The sequence below is a fragment of the Labeo rohita genome, chromosome 21 (genome assembly GCF_022985175.1).
Source record: "Labeo rohita strain BAU-BD-2019 chromosome 21, IGBB_LRoh.1.0, whole genome shotgun sequence".
Taxonomy (NCBI): Eukaryota; Metazoa; Chordata; class Actinopteri; order Cypriniformes; family Cyprinidae; genus Labeo; species Labeo rohita.
In genome coordinates, this window is record NC_066889.1 from 3,965,174 (window position 1) to 3,981,935 (window position 16,762).

Sequence of the window (16,762 nt, forward strand, 5' to 3'; positions counted from 1 at the left end):
CAGATTTTGGAAGATAAATTCTTGAATCAGAGGTACAAGAGGATGTGATGCTTGTCCTTCAAGAGTCACTCTCAACTTATCTGTCTATAAATTTGGACTTTTCAGTCTGGGTTAAATATCTTTTTTGGCTCATTTTATCTTTAAAAGAAAACATGCCTAATAATTACGCACACCTGAATATAAGGAGTTTTTCACTTCCAGCCTTCACGGACAGTTATACATCACATACAAATGATTAAATGCAAAATTAACAGTAGTTATTAAGACTGATGTGGTTTGGAATTGGTAAAATGTGTTTGGAAAAAAAATATGACAAGAATATCAACATGCCTAATAATTCTGCACACAGTGTATATCTCTCTCATAATACTCTACTGCACATAATACAGTGAGCTTTTAATACAGTAATACAATAAGCTTTTAATGAAGCAACTCAGTGTTCCTTTATTACTAGTTCTAAAATGACATTTTTGAATTAGTACAGGAGGCTTGGGCTCAGCTGTTTAACGGTCAACTTGAGATTTAAATCTGTAGCTGAAAGAAGTAGTTTGCACAAATAGGGGTTTTCAACGACGCTCAGTTGTTTGTTATGTATTTACATACTTGTGCCGTCAAACTGTTTTATAAACACAATATCACACTCGTAGCCGTGCGATATGGCTGTATATCAGCACACTGTGATTACCTACATATATATATACCTATTACCTATTTTTTATATATATATATATATATATATATATAAAATTAACACAAATATATTAAATACATTTTATATATAATATTATTTACATTATTAAATTAATACACAGAAATAATGTCAAATTCTTTGTAAAATTAAGTAAATCTGACACCATTAGGCTTTTATTTATAATACACTTTATTTTTTAGATGAAATGAGAGAGTTTGAAACACGATTAAGAAAAGAGACAATCCAGACTGAATCCACGTAGGGAAACCTATATATTTATATGTACCGTGAGAGAGCAATCTGAAATCAAAGCATACACAGTCCCAGAAGCCATCAGAAAGCTCTTCTCCACTCATCCGTCTCTCCACCCATCTGTCACTCCATCTCTCCGTCAGTTTGAAATGTCAGCGGCATCAATCTTCAAGCAGAGAGTTACTGATATGTCTAACCCTGCGTGAAGTTCAGGACCCCGGGTAATAAACATCCTGACAGCTGAGACGGCCCTTCAGTCTTTTAGCATCACCAAAAACACAGATGAGAAGAAAATCTGAGCTGTGTACACACACAGTTTCTCAGGAGCTCTCCAGCGCGGTAGAAACAGTGTAGATCTGTGTCTTCAGCCTCCTCTTCATCTCTCTGATCATTTGACAGAGGGCCAGAGGGTAGCAGCAATATACTGTAGTCCAGTCCTCACACACGCTGCCCTAGAGACACACACAGGACACTCTAATGTATTCTTAATGCAATATAGCCAGACAAATTGGAGTTTGAAGATTTCTAAGTAAGGATACGTTTCCCTGATATTGATTTAACACCCTCACCCAAGTCAAGAAATCTAGTTATGGAATTTAATTTAAGGAATCTTCATCTAACTGTCAAATGTTGGGTGTGTTTTACTTCTTAGCACAAGAAGGTTATGACAAAATAAATCAAAGATAAATCTCTACACCTAAAGGAAATATTGTAAAACATTTTTCAGGTCACAATAATCCATTGTTCAGCGGAAACTCCAGTCTACAGTAATATATGACTTGAGTTGTTGGTTTACAAATTAAGGTGAATTTTCTGGCATGCACATTCATCTTAGATTCCCAAGAAATATTGCTATTAAAGAAAATGATATACACATTCTATGTTATATTAAAAAGTTTTCTGCTGCTTTTTACAATACACTACATTATTTCAGACTCACAGTAAGTTTAGAATATATATATATATATATATATATATATATATATTGCAGCCATTTGCTAAAATCATTTAAGTTCATTTTTTTTTCCTCATTAATGTACACACAGCACCCCATATTGACAGAAAAACACAGAATTGTTGACATTTTGCAGATTTATTAAAAAAGAAAAACTGAAATATCACATGGTCCTAAGTATTCAGACCCTTTGCTCAGTATTTAGTAGAAGCACTCTTTTGATCTAATACAGCCATGAGTCTTTTTGGGAAAGACGCAACAAGTTTTTCACACCCTGGATTTGGGGATCCTCTGCCATTCCTCCTTGCAGATCCTCTCCAGTTCTGTCAGGTTGGATGATAAACATTGGTGGACAGCCATTTTTAGGTCTCTCCAAAGATGCTCAGTTGGGTTTAAGTCAGGGCTCTGGCTGGGCCATTCAAGAACAGTCACAGAGTTGTTGTGAAGTCACTCCTTTGTTATTTTAGCTGTGTGCTTAGGGTCATTGTCTTGTTGGAAGGTAAACCTTCAGCCCAGTCTGAGGTCCTGAGCACTCTGGAGAAGGTTTTCTTCCAGGATATCCCTGTACTTGGCCACCTTCATCTTTTCCTCGATTGCAACCGGTCGTCCTGTCCCTGCAGCTGAAAAACACCCCCACAGTATGATGCTGCCACCACCATGCTTCACTGTTGGGACTGTATTGGACATGTGATGAACAGTGCCTGGTTTTCTCCACACATACCGCTTAGAATTAAGGCCAAAAAGTTCTATCTTGGTCTCATCAGACCAGAGAATCTTATTTCTCACCATCTTGGAGTCCTTCAGGTGTTTTTTTTAGCAAACTCCATGCGGGCTTTCATGTGTCTTGCACTGAGGAGAGGCTTCCGTCGGGCCACTCTGCCATAAAGCCCCGACTGATGGAGGGCTGCAGTGATGGTTGACTTTCTACAACTTTCTCCCATCTCCCGACTGCATCTCTGGAGCTCAGCCACAGTGATCTTTGGGTTCTTCTTTACCTCTCTCACCAAGGCTCTTCTCCCCCAATAGCTCAGTTTGGCTGGACGGCCAGCTCTAGGAAGGATTCTGGTCGTCCCAAACGTCTTCCATTTAAGGATTATGGAGGCCACTGTGCTCTTAGGAACCTTAAGTGCAGCAGAATTTTTTTTGTAGCCTTGGCCAGATCTGTGCCTTGCCACAATTCTGTCTCTGAGCTCTTCAGGCAGTTCCTTTGACCTCATGATTCTCATTTGCTCTGACATGCACTGTGAGCTGTAAGGTCTTATATAGACAGGTGTGTGGCTTTCCTAATCAAGTCAAATCAGTATAATCAAACACAGCTGGACTCAAATGAAGGTGTAGAACCATCTCAAGGATGATCAGAAGAAATGGACAGCACCTGAGTTAAATATATGAGTGTCACAGCAAAGGGTCTGAATACCATGTGATATTTCAGTTTTTCTTTTTTAATAAATCTGCAAAAATGTCAACAATTCTGTGTTTTTCTGTCAATATGGGGTGCTGTGTGTACATTCATGAGGTAAAAAAATGAACTTAAATGATTTTAGCAAATGGCTGCAATATAACAAAGAGTGAAAAATTTAAGGGGGTCTGAATACTTTCCGTACCCACTGTATATATACACACACACACTTATTAACTCAATAGATAGTGGGTAATTGAGTGTAATAACTGAATGGATAATTACATTTCTGTTAGAATCATTCAGTCAAAAATAAAACTAATATATAAAAATAAAAATATAACATTTTATTGTTATGGGGTTTTATGTCTTGAATATATACGTATATATATATATATATATATATATATATATATATCAGAGGTCGCGTTAACCGAAAATTGTTCATCATTGACACAATATTTTTAACAGTGACGGAAAAATCTGAAGGCCGTCCGTCATTTAACGGATTACACTGAGGGTGATCTCTTGTAAATTGTAGCTGTAATTCCCACCCCTGTCCAGCAGCAGAGCACTGGATCCAGAACAAAAACGGAACTGTCACGATTGTTTTTCTATGCGTTTGATTATGCACAGATGTGTACACAGAAGCTACAACGATCTATCACGCCACATTAAAGAGCGCCAAAATGGTATTTATTGCTTGCATTTCCTAATAAAATGGACAGAATTTGAAATCCGAGACTTTTTTATATCAAAAGTAACACAAAGCCCTAGCCTATTGCTATTTTTTGGAAGGAAGACGCACTATGTAACGTTACTATTTATTCATCAACTGAAAACAGCATAGACCAAAAGATCGATTGTGATTTAAGGATTGATTTTGATTCATTAAAATGAGAATCTATTAAATTTTTTTTTTGTTTACCCAGCCCTAGCATATTGTTGTTTTAAAACTGCGCTGTCGTCCTGTAGGTTCATGATTAAAAATAAAAATGTGCACAAAAATAAAAGCAATTAAATGTTTTATACGGACAATGTTAAAGTCTAGCGCAACCTCTGATATAAAAATTCCTAAAATTTCTTATTAGTTTAACCTGAACAGAAACTTACAAAATAAACGAATAATAATAATAATAATAATAATAATAATAATAATAATACAGTTTAAAGAAATACACACACCTATACACAATGCCAATATTTATGAACAATGTTTTTTTTCTGTAAAAATGTATCACTAATAAATATGTTATTGTATAAGTTACTGCCTTAAATATGAATTTAAATATTTAAACATATTTTATAAGGGGGAAATTTCATAGCATTAAGAAAAGATTGAAAAAAAAAGAATATGCATGCACAAAGCCAAACATTTTTTTTCACTCCATGAGCAGTGAATGCATGGTATATTAATTACAAGAAAAGTAAAATGACAAATGAGGTTAAATTCTTGCATAAAGTTTCTTACACAATGCTGATTTTTTTTTTTAAAAAGTGCACACTAAACAGATCAGATCAGTTTCAGAATCATCAGTTTCCGAACCATCAGTTTCCTGATTTCTGTAACATTTTTGGTTGAACTGAAAATTCCAAAAAGTCTGAAACTGCATTTTTTTTTTTTTTTTTGCCCATTGCTGCTGAATCCTTACCCTGATTTTAAAGCGCTCTCGAATGCCCACCCTCATGGCAAACGTAGAGCCAGGTAGCAGAGGCAGACACATGCATTCTCCATACTGATGAGCCAGGCTCAGGTCCAAACAGCATGGCACAAACGCACCCATCAGACCTGCACAGAAGAGGAGAGAGATGCTGTGAAACACATGTTCGGATCTACAGCATGAGAATCTGAATCTGAATCTAAAAATTAGTTTAACACTGCATATATATTTATTGACTGTAAAAAGGATTCAGTTAAAATCATTAACAATTTATAATCATTAAGGAATGTCATTAACTTTTAATAACTGTGAAACGGTACACACCACTGGATTAGGAAAACCACAGTAATTACTTCATGCTTATAATGATTGCATAGTAATACATGGTGGAGTACTAAGCCACTGTATAGCTGTAATTCAAAAAAGATTTTAAGTAATTTATGTGATTTGTAAAGTATATAATCTGACGTTGCAAGATATATATAAGATATATATAAGGTATATATACCATGTATCTTTTGGACAAATTTAGTCATGTTGCATGACCATATTTCAGATCTCTTAATCCACCCAGTACCTACATTTAACAAATACCTTACTATTAATTAGCAGCAAATTAGGAGTTTAATGAGCCATAGTTAATAGTTGGGTAATAGTGAGAATTAGTCCCCAAAACAAAGTGTGACCATAATAAGTTCCAGACTTGGGAATTTGTTTTCTAAATTTGTACACAAGACCAAAATGTGATGCCAAGGGGCAGTCTTGGTCCCAAAAGATAAAGGTATGCACTGTGCAATCTGTCAATATAGTTCAATCTCAATTACTCATATGGAGAAGCAGAGGCTTCATGAACAGATTTACAATGAATAAACTGCTGTTGGATTTTCTGAGGCTATAAATATATTAGACCAAATTGTGTCTAACTAGAGTTCCAGGCCGGTTTTCAGTATTTTGAAAGAGAAAAATGTATTTTCTCTGTTAACAAGTAGACTATAACAAGGCAAACTCAAATTATTGTCTTAAAGCAATGAACATTTACGAGACAACCCAAAAATAAGAAATTATGGAATAAAAATAAAAATAAAAGACAGATTAAATAAAATACAAAATATGAATGTGACTTTATATGTCCCAGTATGACTTTTTTCTTAACTGCGAGTTTATATCACGCAGCTGTGTCTTTGTTTTTTTTGTTTTTTTAAATGTCAGTTTATACCTCTCATAATTTACTAAGAGCTTAGGCCAATGCAAACACTCTTTTGGTGTTAAAATACTTCTGTAAGGATTTACTAAAGACACGCAGTGAAAAATTAGCAATGAAAGGGTGTGGATAATTATTTTTCTGGCTGACCTTCTTGCATATGCATTTGTAGGTGTTTCCCTTTTAGACACAAAATTTATGGAAGGAGAGCATTTAAATGAATCATGCAAGGTTTTCACAAGGTTTTTACAATGAATCATGCAAGGCCAATTTGCTGGTATTATGCAACATTATTTAATGCCCCAAAAAGCATATCTTAACCTATTTTTATCTCTATTTTGTCTGTGTTGTTAATAAATTACCCACACTTGGTTTATCATCAAATTACCATTCTTTTATTTGCGCATTATCAATAGATCAACAATAGAACTTTGCACTCCCATCGGTGCTTTTATGGCATTGCAGCCTCACACTAATTTGCCCTGTTTAGTAAATCCGGCCCTTTATCTCAAAATGTTACTTCACAGTGCAACTTAATTCATATATCGCAAAGTGAGTTTAAATCTTGCAGTTGCAGCTTTGTTTATTATAGTTTTAACTCACAATGTGAGTTAATGACTGGTTTTCTTAATTGCAACTTTATAGCTTACAGCTGTGTTGTTTCTGGCAAATGCAACTTAGGTCTCTGCCAGTTTGACTTTGCATCTCAAAATGTTACTTCACGTGTATCAATACAATTTCATATCTTGCTAAATGACTTTAAGTCTTGCAGTTGTGACTCACAATGTTGCTTTATTGCAATTGTTTTTTTGGTTTTTTTTTTATAATTGCAAACCTAAATCGACTTTATACCTCACAATGTGACTGTTTCTCACAGTTGTGAACTTATGTCTCAGCCAGTTTAACATTAATTCACATGTCACAATGCATTATTTATATCTTGCTAAATGGCATCAAGTCTTGCATTTGCGACTGTCAATATTGCTTTGTATCTCACAATGTTTTTTTTTTTTTTTTTTTTTTTTTTAAATTGTAAACCTTAGCCTTTCCCGGTTTTTACATTATAGACCAATTCGGTGTTTGCAAACAGTGATGACATTTTATTGTGGGCGGAGCTTATCTGGTGGCAGAAAATGAGTAATCATAGCAGTGTTCATCCATAGGCTGTCCGTTTAAACGTCTGCATTTTACTTCAAATGGCGTTTTTGATGACAGTATTCTATGGAAATGCGTTCCAATTCTGACATCAAAGGCAGAACATTTTTTTTTCTCTTATTCCATGGATTTTACCAATTTCTCTCCACTTGTTACCAGTGTTTTTCTGTCACCACAGTGCTGCTGGTGACATACCTGTGATGTCTACTCCAAACTGGTCTATAGTATCTCAGTTGCTTCATATGCCACAATGCGTCTTCATGTCCTACAAGTTGAGTTTAAGTCTTGCAGTTGTGACTTTGTTTCACATAGTTGCAACTTTTTAACTCACAACGTGGCTGGTTTTCTTGCTTGCAACTTTATATTGCAACTGTGACTTTGTCTAAATGTCACTGTTTCTCACAACTGCAAACTTCTTTCCCAATTTTGACTTTGTATCTTAAAATGTTACATCATGTCAGAATGCGCCTTCATATCTTGCAAAGTGAGTTTAAGTCTTAAGTCAGGTAAGACTCTGTTTCTCATATTTATGACTTTGTATCTCACAATGTGACTGTTTCTCGCATTAGCAAACTTGCATATCTCTCAGTTGACAGTATTTCAAAATGTTTCTTCGTCACAGTGTGACTTAATATCTTGCAAAGTAAGTTGAATTCTTGCATTTGAGGCATTGTTTCTTGTAACTATGACTATATATCTCGCAATTGTGAACTTGCCAGTTTGTCTGCCAGTTTGACTTTATATCTCAAAATGTTACTTCACATGTCACAATGCAATTTTATATCTTGCTAAATTACTTTAAATTTTGCAGTTGCGACTGAAAATATTGCTTTATATCTCGCACCATGACTGTTTTTTATAATCGCAAATCTAAATCTCTCTCAATTTTTACCTTATATCATACATGTTACTTCCTAGTTTGGACTATATCTCACCTTTTTCCCAATTTTAGACTCTTGCACTTGAGGCTTTGCTTCTTGTAGTTGCAACTTTATATCTCACAGTGTGATCGTTTCACACAGTTGCAAACTTGGGTCTCTGGCAGTTTGACTTTATATCTTTAAATGTTACTGCATATGCCGCAATGCAATTTTATATCTTGCTACAGTAAACGGCTTTAAATCTTGCAGTTCCAACTGATAATATCGCTTTATATCTTGCAGCGTGACTGTTTTTCATAATTGCAAACCTAAATCTCTCCTAATTTTTTCCTCGTATCTCACAGTGTTACTTCATGTCACAATGCAACTTCATGTCCTGCAAAGTAAGTTTAAGTCTTGCAGTTGCGACATAATTGCAACTTTTTAACTCACAATGTGACTTTTTTTTTTTCATGGCAACTTTATATCTCCCAACTGTGACTGTTTTTTGCAAATGCAAACTTATATCTCTCCCATTTTTGACTTTGTATCTAAAAATGTTACTTATGTCCCAATTTGACTTCATATCTTGCAAAGTGAGTTTAAGTCTTTTAAGTCAGTTGAGGCTCTGTTTCTCTTAGTTGCAACTTCATATCCCATAACGTGACCGTTTCTCGCAACAGCAAATTTATTTCCTAATTTTGACTTTGTATCTTAAAATGTTACTTCATGTCATGAAATAAGTTAAGTCTTGCAGTTGTGACTTTGTTTCTCATAGTTGCAACTTTTTAACTCAGTTGTGACTGGTTTTCTTGCAACTTTATATCTCACGACTGTGACTTTGTTTCTTGCAATTGCAAATTTATCTCTCCCAATTTTGACTTGCAAGAAACATAAGTTTTATTTTCAACCAGTTGTGAGCCTAGGTTTCTGCCAGTTTAACTTTACATCTCAAAATGTTACTTCACGTCACAGTGCAATTTTATATCTTGCTAAATGACTTTAAATCTTGCAGCTGCAACTGACAATATTGCTTTATATCTTGTGATGTGACTTTTTCATAATTGCACACCCATATCTCTCCCAATTTTTACCTTATATATCATATTTACTTTATATGGCACAATGCAACTTCATGTCCTGCAAAATGAGTTTAAATCTTGCAGTTGCGACTTTGTTTCGCTTATAATGCTTATAACTTATAATGTGACTGGCTTTCTTAATTACAACTTTTATATCTCACATTGTGACTGTTTCTCATAACTGCAAATTTATATCTCTCTCAATTTGACTTTGTATCTCAACTTCATGTCACACTGCAACTTTATGTCTTGCAAAGTGAGTCTGTTTCTCACCACTGCAACCTTATATTTCCCCAATTTTGATTTTAAACCTCTTAAAGGAGAAGTCCACTTCCAGAACAAAAATTTAAACATAAGACTCACTCCCTTGTCATCCAAGATTTTCATGTCTTTTTTTCTTCAGCCGTAAAGAAATTGTTTTTTGATTTAAACATTTCTGGATTTTTCTCCATATAATGGGCTGATATGGTGCCCTGATTTTGAACTTCCAAAATGCAGTTTAAATGCTGCTTCAAACGATCCCAAATGCGGTGGTAAACAATCCCAGCCTAGGAAGAAGGGACTTATCTAGGGAAACGATTGTTATTTTCATTTAAAAAATGCAATATGAATACTTTTTAATCTCAAACGCTTGTCTTGCCTTTCTCTCCCTGAACTCTGTGTATCCTGCCTCCAGACAGTTAGGGTATGTCGAAAAACTCCAATCGTATTTTCTCCCTCAACTTCAAAAAATAATTTCAAAATCATCCTACATCAACTGCAGAAGTACCGACCCAGTCTATGCAAAGTGAACATGCAAAGAAGATCAAACACCCTCAACAAAAAAGGTAAAACAGTGATATAAAACGATTTTGAAGTTGAGGGAGAACATGAGATGGTAGTTTTTTGACATACCCTAATTGTCATGAACCGGAAAAACGGAGTTCAGGCAGAGTGAGACAAAAAGGGACCGTGAGTACATTATCTGTCAATTTTTGTTCTGGAAGTGGACTTCCCCTTTAAGTTTGCTTTATATGTCACAATGCAACTTCACATTTTGAATCATATTTTTCATATCTCATAATGACAACATCAATCCTCTCTCAAGCACTTCCTCTTACATGTGCTGGTGTCACCACACACGTTAAACAGCCCTGAGCTCCAGTCTCCTCCTGTTTGAGTGATGGTGGTCACTGTCGTGGTGGTCACTCCGAGGCCAGGTTGAGTCACAACAGGAAGTTCCATCGCCTCACTACCTGTTGGGTTTGCTTCAATATCTTTTTCACCAGAACCGTCCATTTGAATCTGAGGGTGATACAAAAAAGCAATCCTATACAATCCTATAAAAAGGTAAGTAAAAAGAAAGTCCTCATCTGACCTGAAAGTCTTGACAGTACTGTGACATTAAACAAATGAAATGCATACTAATGAGGTGAACACTTACATGGTGAATGTCAAAGTGGCTCAGAACAATCCCTCACGATGACAAGAGACTAAAGGAAAAGACAGGGGTGAGTTTCCTATGGTGACAGTGGTGTGTTCTTTCTGATAGCCGCTTGGCCAAGAAGCCCTGACAGAAAGCTGCTGTGAGCTGATAAGCCTTCATACACACATACACACACACAAACATACACACAGGAGACCCACACAAAATGGAAACACCTCTCAAGTGCATTCAAATACTACCTCTCAAATCACCAACAGAAATGTATCACACTCAACAGCAGATACAATTTAGAATTCCTCCCAAATACAATTATACAACATATGATAATGCATTTTTGGGAACGCAGACTTACTTGTATGTATCCCACTGGTTCGCACACAAACAAAAATGTTAAACAAAAGCTTGCAAATGACACCTCAAATATGCAACAAGAGCTTACCAGTGATCCAGCCTTTGTGCGTGACGTTACAAATCACCCCAGGAGCAGCAATGCAGAAATGCACGTTCTCTTGAGGTTAACGTCTCGCATCACTTCCTTCTGCACCGCAGCTAACGCACATCAAACTGGGTCACATCCACTAATAAAACATTGCATGTAGCCGTCATATGTGGAATGGCTCTCTTATATGTTCATCACCCCAGTCTGTTCAAGTGCATGTAAGCATCTATCCGGATGCGTTTCTTTGTAGCTGATCTTGTCTCCACTCGCATCCGACTGTAAAAATGAGGCGACTTCATATCTGCTACGGCCTGCTTGGCCGGAAAATAGTTATATCCCTCATAGCGCTTCCTAGTTGGCACATTTTCAGTGCTATTTGTGTCTGAATTTTTTTTTTTTTAGAAAATTTGTATTTTCTCACCACCAAAGATATTGAGAGACTATAAGATTAGTGATCATTCAATATGGTTTTATCACAGTAACCAAGTTATTTATCAACCCTAAAGATACCCCTATGTTTTCACCAAGACTGCATTTTTAAATAAATAAATACATAAAATTATTACAATGTAAAATAACTGTTTTATATTTTCATATATTTTAAGTTGTAATTTATTCCTGTGATGCAAAGCTTAATTGTCACATGATCCTTCAGAAGTCATTCTAACATGCTGATTTGATACTCAACATTTCTTCACATCCTAATGTTACAGTTGTGCTGCTTTATGTTCTGTGGAAACGGTAATACATCTTTTCCAGGATTTTTTCTGTATTTTTTTTTATTTATTTTTAATTAAAATTTTAATTAATTTTGAAAGAACACTATTTATTTGAAATGAAGATATCTTGTTACATTGTTAATGTAATATTTGATCAAATGGATGGGTTGATGCTGAATAAATAAAAGTGAACTAAAATTAAATTAAACTAAATTAAATTAAATTACATTAAATTAAATTATAAAAATAAACTGAACCCAATCTCCATTCTTCCCTCAAAAAAAAAAATAAAATAAATAAAATAAAGGGGAAAATAAAATGATTTAGGGAGATTTGTTGGATTTTTTTTTTTTTTATTTGTTAAAATGACACACAGAAGGTAATAAATTGTATGTACTGAGCTTGATGGGGGCAAAAGAAGTGTAAATGTCATCAAAAGTCTTTGATGATGTCAGTGCCACAAATTTTGTCAAAGATCAAACCATTTTTTTACAGGAAGAAATGTCACAGCCTAACAGGGTTGAATAGAAAGTGCAGAGACAAAGAAGCATTCTATATTTTATCAGAAAGTACATGAAGCATTGTAGAAAAAAAAATGCTTATTCTGAATTCAACGTTGTTAAGTTAAGAAATGGTAGTATCTGTTTTTGCCTGTATTTAAGTGTATCATTTAAGTGATAGTTTATTAAATCTACTAAATACTGTGACTAATTTCAGCATGTGGCATTTTGTCTTATTATTTATATCAATAGCAAGTCAAGAAAATGAAAATGCCAGCATTTCTTAATAATGATCCTGGCATTTGTGTAGAAAAAAAAGGGGAAACAAATATAAATTATACTTGCATCAATTTATTAAGTGTTCACTGAATACATAATTTCACAGGGGGGAAATAAGGAAGAAAACAATGCCTCCTTTTAAGGATTTATAATGAAAAGATGAAAATACAAACAGTTTGTTCATGAAGTATTAGCCTGGCGTCCTCTACTGGACTACTGTAGCTGACATATGCAAACTGTTTTAAACAGAGGACGGATTTTAAAAATGTCAATTGAAAGCCAATAGATGAGTATAACCATTATGAAAGTACAATAATACCTTCTAATGTCATATGTAGGGTCCAATATTTCCAATACCATTAGCCTGAATGTGAATTGAGTGTAATTCTGTTGGTCTTTAACTACTTTAAAAGCTAGAAAAAGGATATAAATACATTAATGATGTTATACATACACCGCAGACCCTTAATCAGAACAGTTACCAAATGCTGAACGAGGAGTTCACTGAGACAAAATGCCAGCTAATGCTAAATTAACTAACACCATTATTATGTCAAGATGATACTCAAATGAGAGAACAAAACAAAAGAACTTGTAACAATAAAGTATCAGATCTCACTGGACCAGGTAGATTAAAGTGTCCCCAATGTCCGTTTTCAAGCCGTTATCACTCAAATTGACTTTGTTTTCTTGTAGGTTGATGTGGAAGACTGAATTGTTTGAGATGGGGAGCTTACCCTCCTCTTCCTTCCCCAAAACTGGGATTCTTCGCGGTCCGAGCAGTGGGTCCTCAAAACGCATCAGCTTCACTTTGGATAAATCTACAAATTTTATAACGCCATAATTTAAGGACAATGTCAACAGTAATGTAGCATGCTGTAGCACCAAAGTAGTATTTGGTTACTTAAGTTCGACTTTTAAATGTGTTTTGTAGCTTACTGCCTTGAATTAAAAATCTTAATAGTTTTGCAAAAACCTCGTAAGAGTTTCAGCTTTGCTAAAATGAATAAGCTTTACCCTTGATGCCTCTGTTGACTCGGGATAGTCTGCGGATGATGCTGTCTTTGCTGTCTCCCTGTCGGATGTCAATCTTGGTGGAGAACAGGCCGTTGGCTGGCTGAGGGTTCACCAGTGAGACTAACACTCCAGGCTATGGAAGAAACAGAAGTCACAGCTGAAGATTACACATTTATGAATGCTACATCATACAGCTCATGTGACAGTTCATATGACACTTTCTGCCTCATACACAGGACTCCCAGAAGAAACATACTGTGGTAAAAATGTAAAAATGTGGTGAAAATAGCTCAAAACAAAGTTTACAGCAGAACAGTCATGCATCCCTGAACAACATACATTGGGGGTGTTTCAGTCGTTACTGAATGATTCAGCGTTTCTAAATTAATCATTTGAGTCAATGATTCTGTGGTCCATACATAAAGACAGGCACTTGCTTCATTCTGAACGAATTGTTTGAAGGCATGACTCAATGACATTAAGATCACCTGCTGCCACCTTTACTTTCATATTTAAACCTATTTTATTTTCATATTACTTTCAAAATTCCTAATATATATATATATATATACACATAACACCAAGTTCATAACATTATTTATACTTTTGCAATTTTGCAAAGTAAATGTTTTCATGGTACATTTTAGCTTCATTAAAAATGTGTAAATGCATCTAAATGCCACTTCTGGCATTTACGCTGCTTCTGTTTGCAGTGGAAATACTGGTTTTGTTAATACCGATTTCTTTTTAACAGCCCTATAGTGTCTTATTAAAATAAGTGAAATTATTAATAAAAAGATGAGACATGCATTTAATATGGTTAGGGGAAAATGGCCTTTAAATACTATTTGAAGTCAACATAGAAAACAGGATAGAATTTTTAGCATCATAACTCTAGTCTTCAGTGTCACATGATCCTTCAGAAACTATTTTAATATGCTGATTTGGTGTTATTAATTACTATTGTTGAAAACAACACAATTTAAAAGTTTGGGTAGGTATGGAGTAAGTAATACATAAGTACAAAAAGAAATTATAATTTTATTCAGCAAGAAAGCATTAAGTAAAAGGAAAGACATTTAGAATTTTAAAAGACTACTAAACGTTTACTATTTCAAATAAATTGTGTTCTTTTGTTTACTTTGTAAAAACCTTTTGTAATAAATATTTTAGAATATTAAACATATACATAATATTTACATATATTATTGGCACTATTGGTAAACATAATAAAATGTATAATTTATATATTTATTTATTATATCATTTATATAATACATTTATAATACAAAAGGACAATGTAGAAACAATTTTTTTCCCCTCATAATTACTGCAGACCAAAATGTTAAAAATATTATTTCTGATGCATTTGTTACATAGAAGGTCTGAGTACACTGCAAAAAAGAAAGAAAGAAAATAATAAAAAAAAAAAAAAATAGATCACAGACTGCCCTAAAAATAAATAAATAAATAAATAAATAAACAAAAAAAGCAGCACCACCATTTTTAATTTAAATGTAATTTGCAATAAAAATCCCTAATTTTATTCTAGTAAATTTCCACGTCTTTTTCATGTCTAAATATCAGTTTTAAAATTCTTTAATATTTCCAGGTTTGTCCTTGATTGTGGAAACACTGCATATCAAATCCCATATAAAAATAATGTATCACAATTATCACATTTCAAATATATTTCCAAAAGCCTTGCAATAACTCGAAACATTTTTATGTCTGAACGAACGCTGCACACTACACCATACTGAGATGCATCTAAGCAGCATTAGCAATGCGCAGTGTGCTTCTAAAATTAGTCTGTAGCTGCATGCAGCACAGACCAGATCAACCATTAAAAACACAAAAACAATAGATGGAGGTTGTTGTGCAGCAGCTATGACAGGGCCTCAGTGGGCTCTCATCATCACCTCAGATCTGAAGACACTGAACGGTTTCCCGGGGCAACAGTCCTCCTTTACTTTGTCATCCGCTTCAGACGCGAACACAACGTCTATCTGATCCAACTGAGGGGGAGATGAAGAGGGAAGGAGGGTCAGAGAGAAAGAATGACACTGGTTATCATCTAGCTATTGACTGAAACAACTAACAATCAGATCTGACCAAAAGTCAACTAACAGTAGTGCTTTCAGGATCGATTTTATTCAGCAGTTTTTTGGACTGTGATATTATTGGATGATATGATTTGTCCCAACCAGATGGCTTTGATTACATCAGCAGTAACGAAAAGTTGAATTATTTCACAAGAGTTACGAAAGTGAGGATCTTTCGTGTCTTCTACCCTTTTGTTTTGTAGAACAGAACATTTAGTCTGCTTTTTAATTAGTTATGTGTGATTACCTCAAGTGAATTAGTCAAATAAACGATGTTCTCCAGAAGGACAGCACGCTCGTCAAACTCCAGCTCTAGATCAAGAACCCTGGGCCCGTTTTTCTCTAGGTTGTCCTAGAAACACAAAATCAAGACAGAAACAGGACCAATTTTAATACATATTAATGACATACGTCATTCTATAATATTGTTAAGCAACGTAACAAACATGCATTTGCTTAAAAAGAGATTAAACAGTTTGCATTATTGAAATCATAGTGCATAGAGTATAGTGTATATTGTTACAAAATATTTCTAAATGATTTTCTTTCATTTTGTATTCATCAAAGAATGCTGTAAATTGTATCACAGGTTCCAAAAAAAATATTATGCAACTTTTTTCAGCATTGACAATCAGTCAGTATATTTTTGACATCTGAAGGATCATGTGACACTGAAATGATGCTGAAAATTCAGCTTTGCTTCACAGGAATAAATTACATCTTAAAGCATAATTTAAAATTTTAATTTACAATAATATTTCACAATATTACCGTTTTCACTGTATTTTTTGATCAACTAAAGAGGTTTAAAAAATATTAAAAATCTGATCCTAATTTTGAACAGTAGTGGGTTTTTTTTTAGTGTTTTTGTTGTTTTTCTTTTTTTCAATTACAAATTAAAATAACCGTTTTCTGTTTTATTATTTCTATTGTAATTATTTTTTTTAATTTAATTATTGCTACATTTTACATTTTTAAATGATGTTACATAATGTAAATATTTACATAAAAACATAATCTT

At 34.3% G+C, this 16,762-nt stretch overlaps 2 protein-coding genes across 5 annotated transcripts in view; both read right to left on the minus strand.

The window, feature by feature from the left end:
• Positions 1 to 865: 865 nt before the first annotated feature.
• Positions 866 to 11,442, minus strand: plac8l1 (PLAC8 like 1). 4 transcript variants are annotated; one of them, XM_051093351.1, is made up of 5 exons: positions 11,122 to 11,440; positions 10,680 to 10,728; positions 10,357 to 10,540; positions 4,950 to 5,086; positions 866 to 1,395 (listed from the first exon to the last, which is right to left on the minus strand). In XM_051093351.1, the coding sequence occupies exons 3-5, from the start codon at positions 10,532 to 10,534 to the stop codon at positions 1,264 to 1,266; spliced, it is 447 nt and encodes a 148-aa protein (XP_050949308.1). In that variant the 5' UTR covers positions 10,535 to 10,540; positions 10,680 to 10,728; positions 11,122 to 11,440; the 3' UTR covers positions 866 to 1,263. The 4 variants fall into 4 exon arrangements, with proteins under 4 accessions (XP_050949308.1, XP_050949309.1, XP_050949311.1 ...); XM_051093352.1 differs by having other exon boundaries at positions 11,035 to 11,126; XM_051093354.1 differs by lacking the exon at positions 10,680 to 10,728 and having other exon boundaries at positions 11,122 to 11,442.
• Positions 11,443 to 12,671: 1,229 nt separating this feature from the next.
• Positions 12,672 to 16,762, minus strand: part of lars1b (leucyl-tRNA synthetase 1b) — a 28,977-nt gene continuing 24,886 nt past the window's right edge. Inside the window, exons 29-32 of the mRNA XM_051093633.1 lie at positions 15,989 to 16,093; positions 15,559 to 15,654; positions 13,637 to 13,769; positions 12,672 to 13,440 (exon numbers count right to left, since the gene is read on the minus strand). Of these exons, the coding sequence (XP_050949590.1) occupies positions 13,235 to 13,440; positions 13,637 to 13,769; positions 15,559 to 15,654; positions 15,989 to 16,093 (540 nt within the window). The 3' untranslated portion in view covers positions 12,672 to 13,234. The remainder of the gene's footprint in view (positions 13,441 to 13,636; positions 13,770 to 15,558; positions 15,655 to 15,988; positions 16,094 to 16,762) is intronic.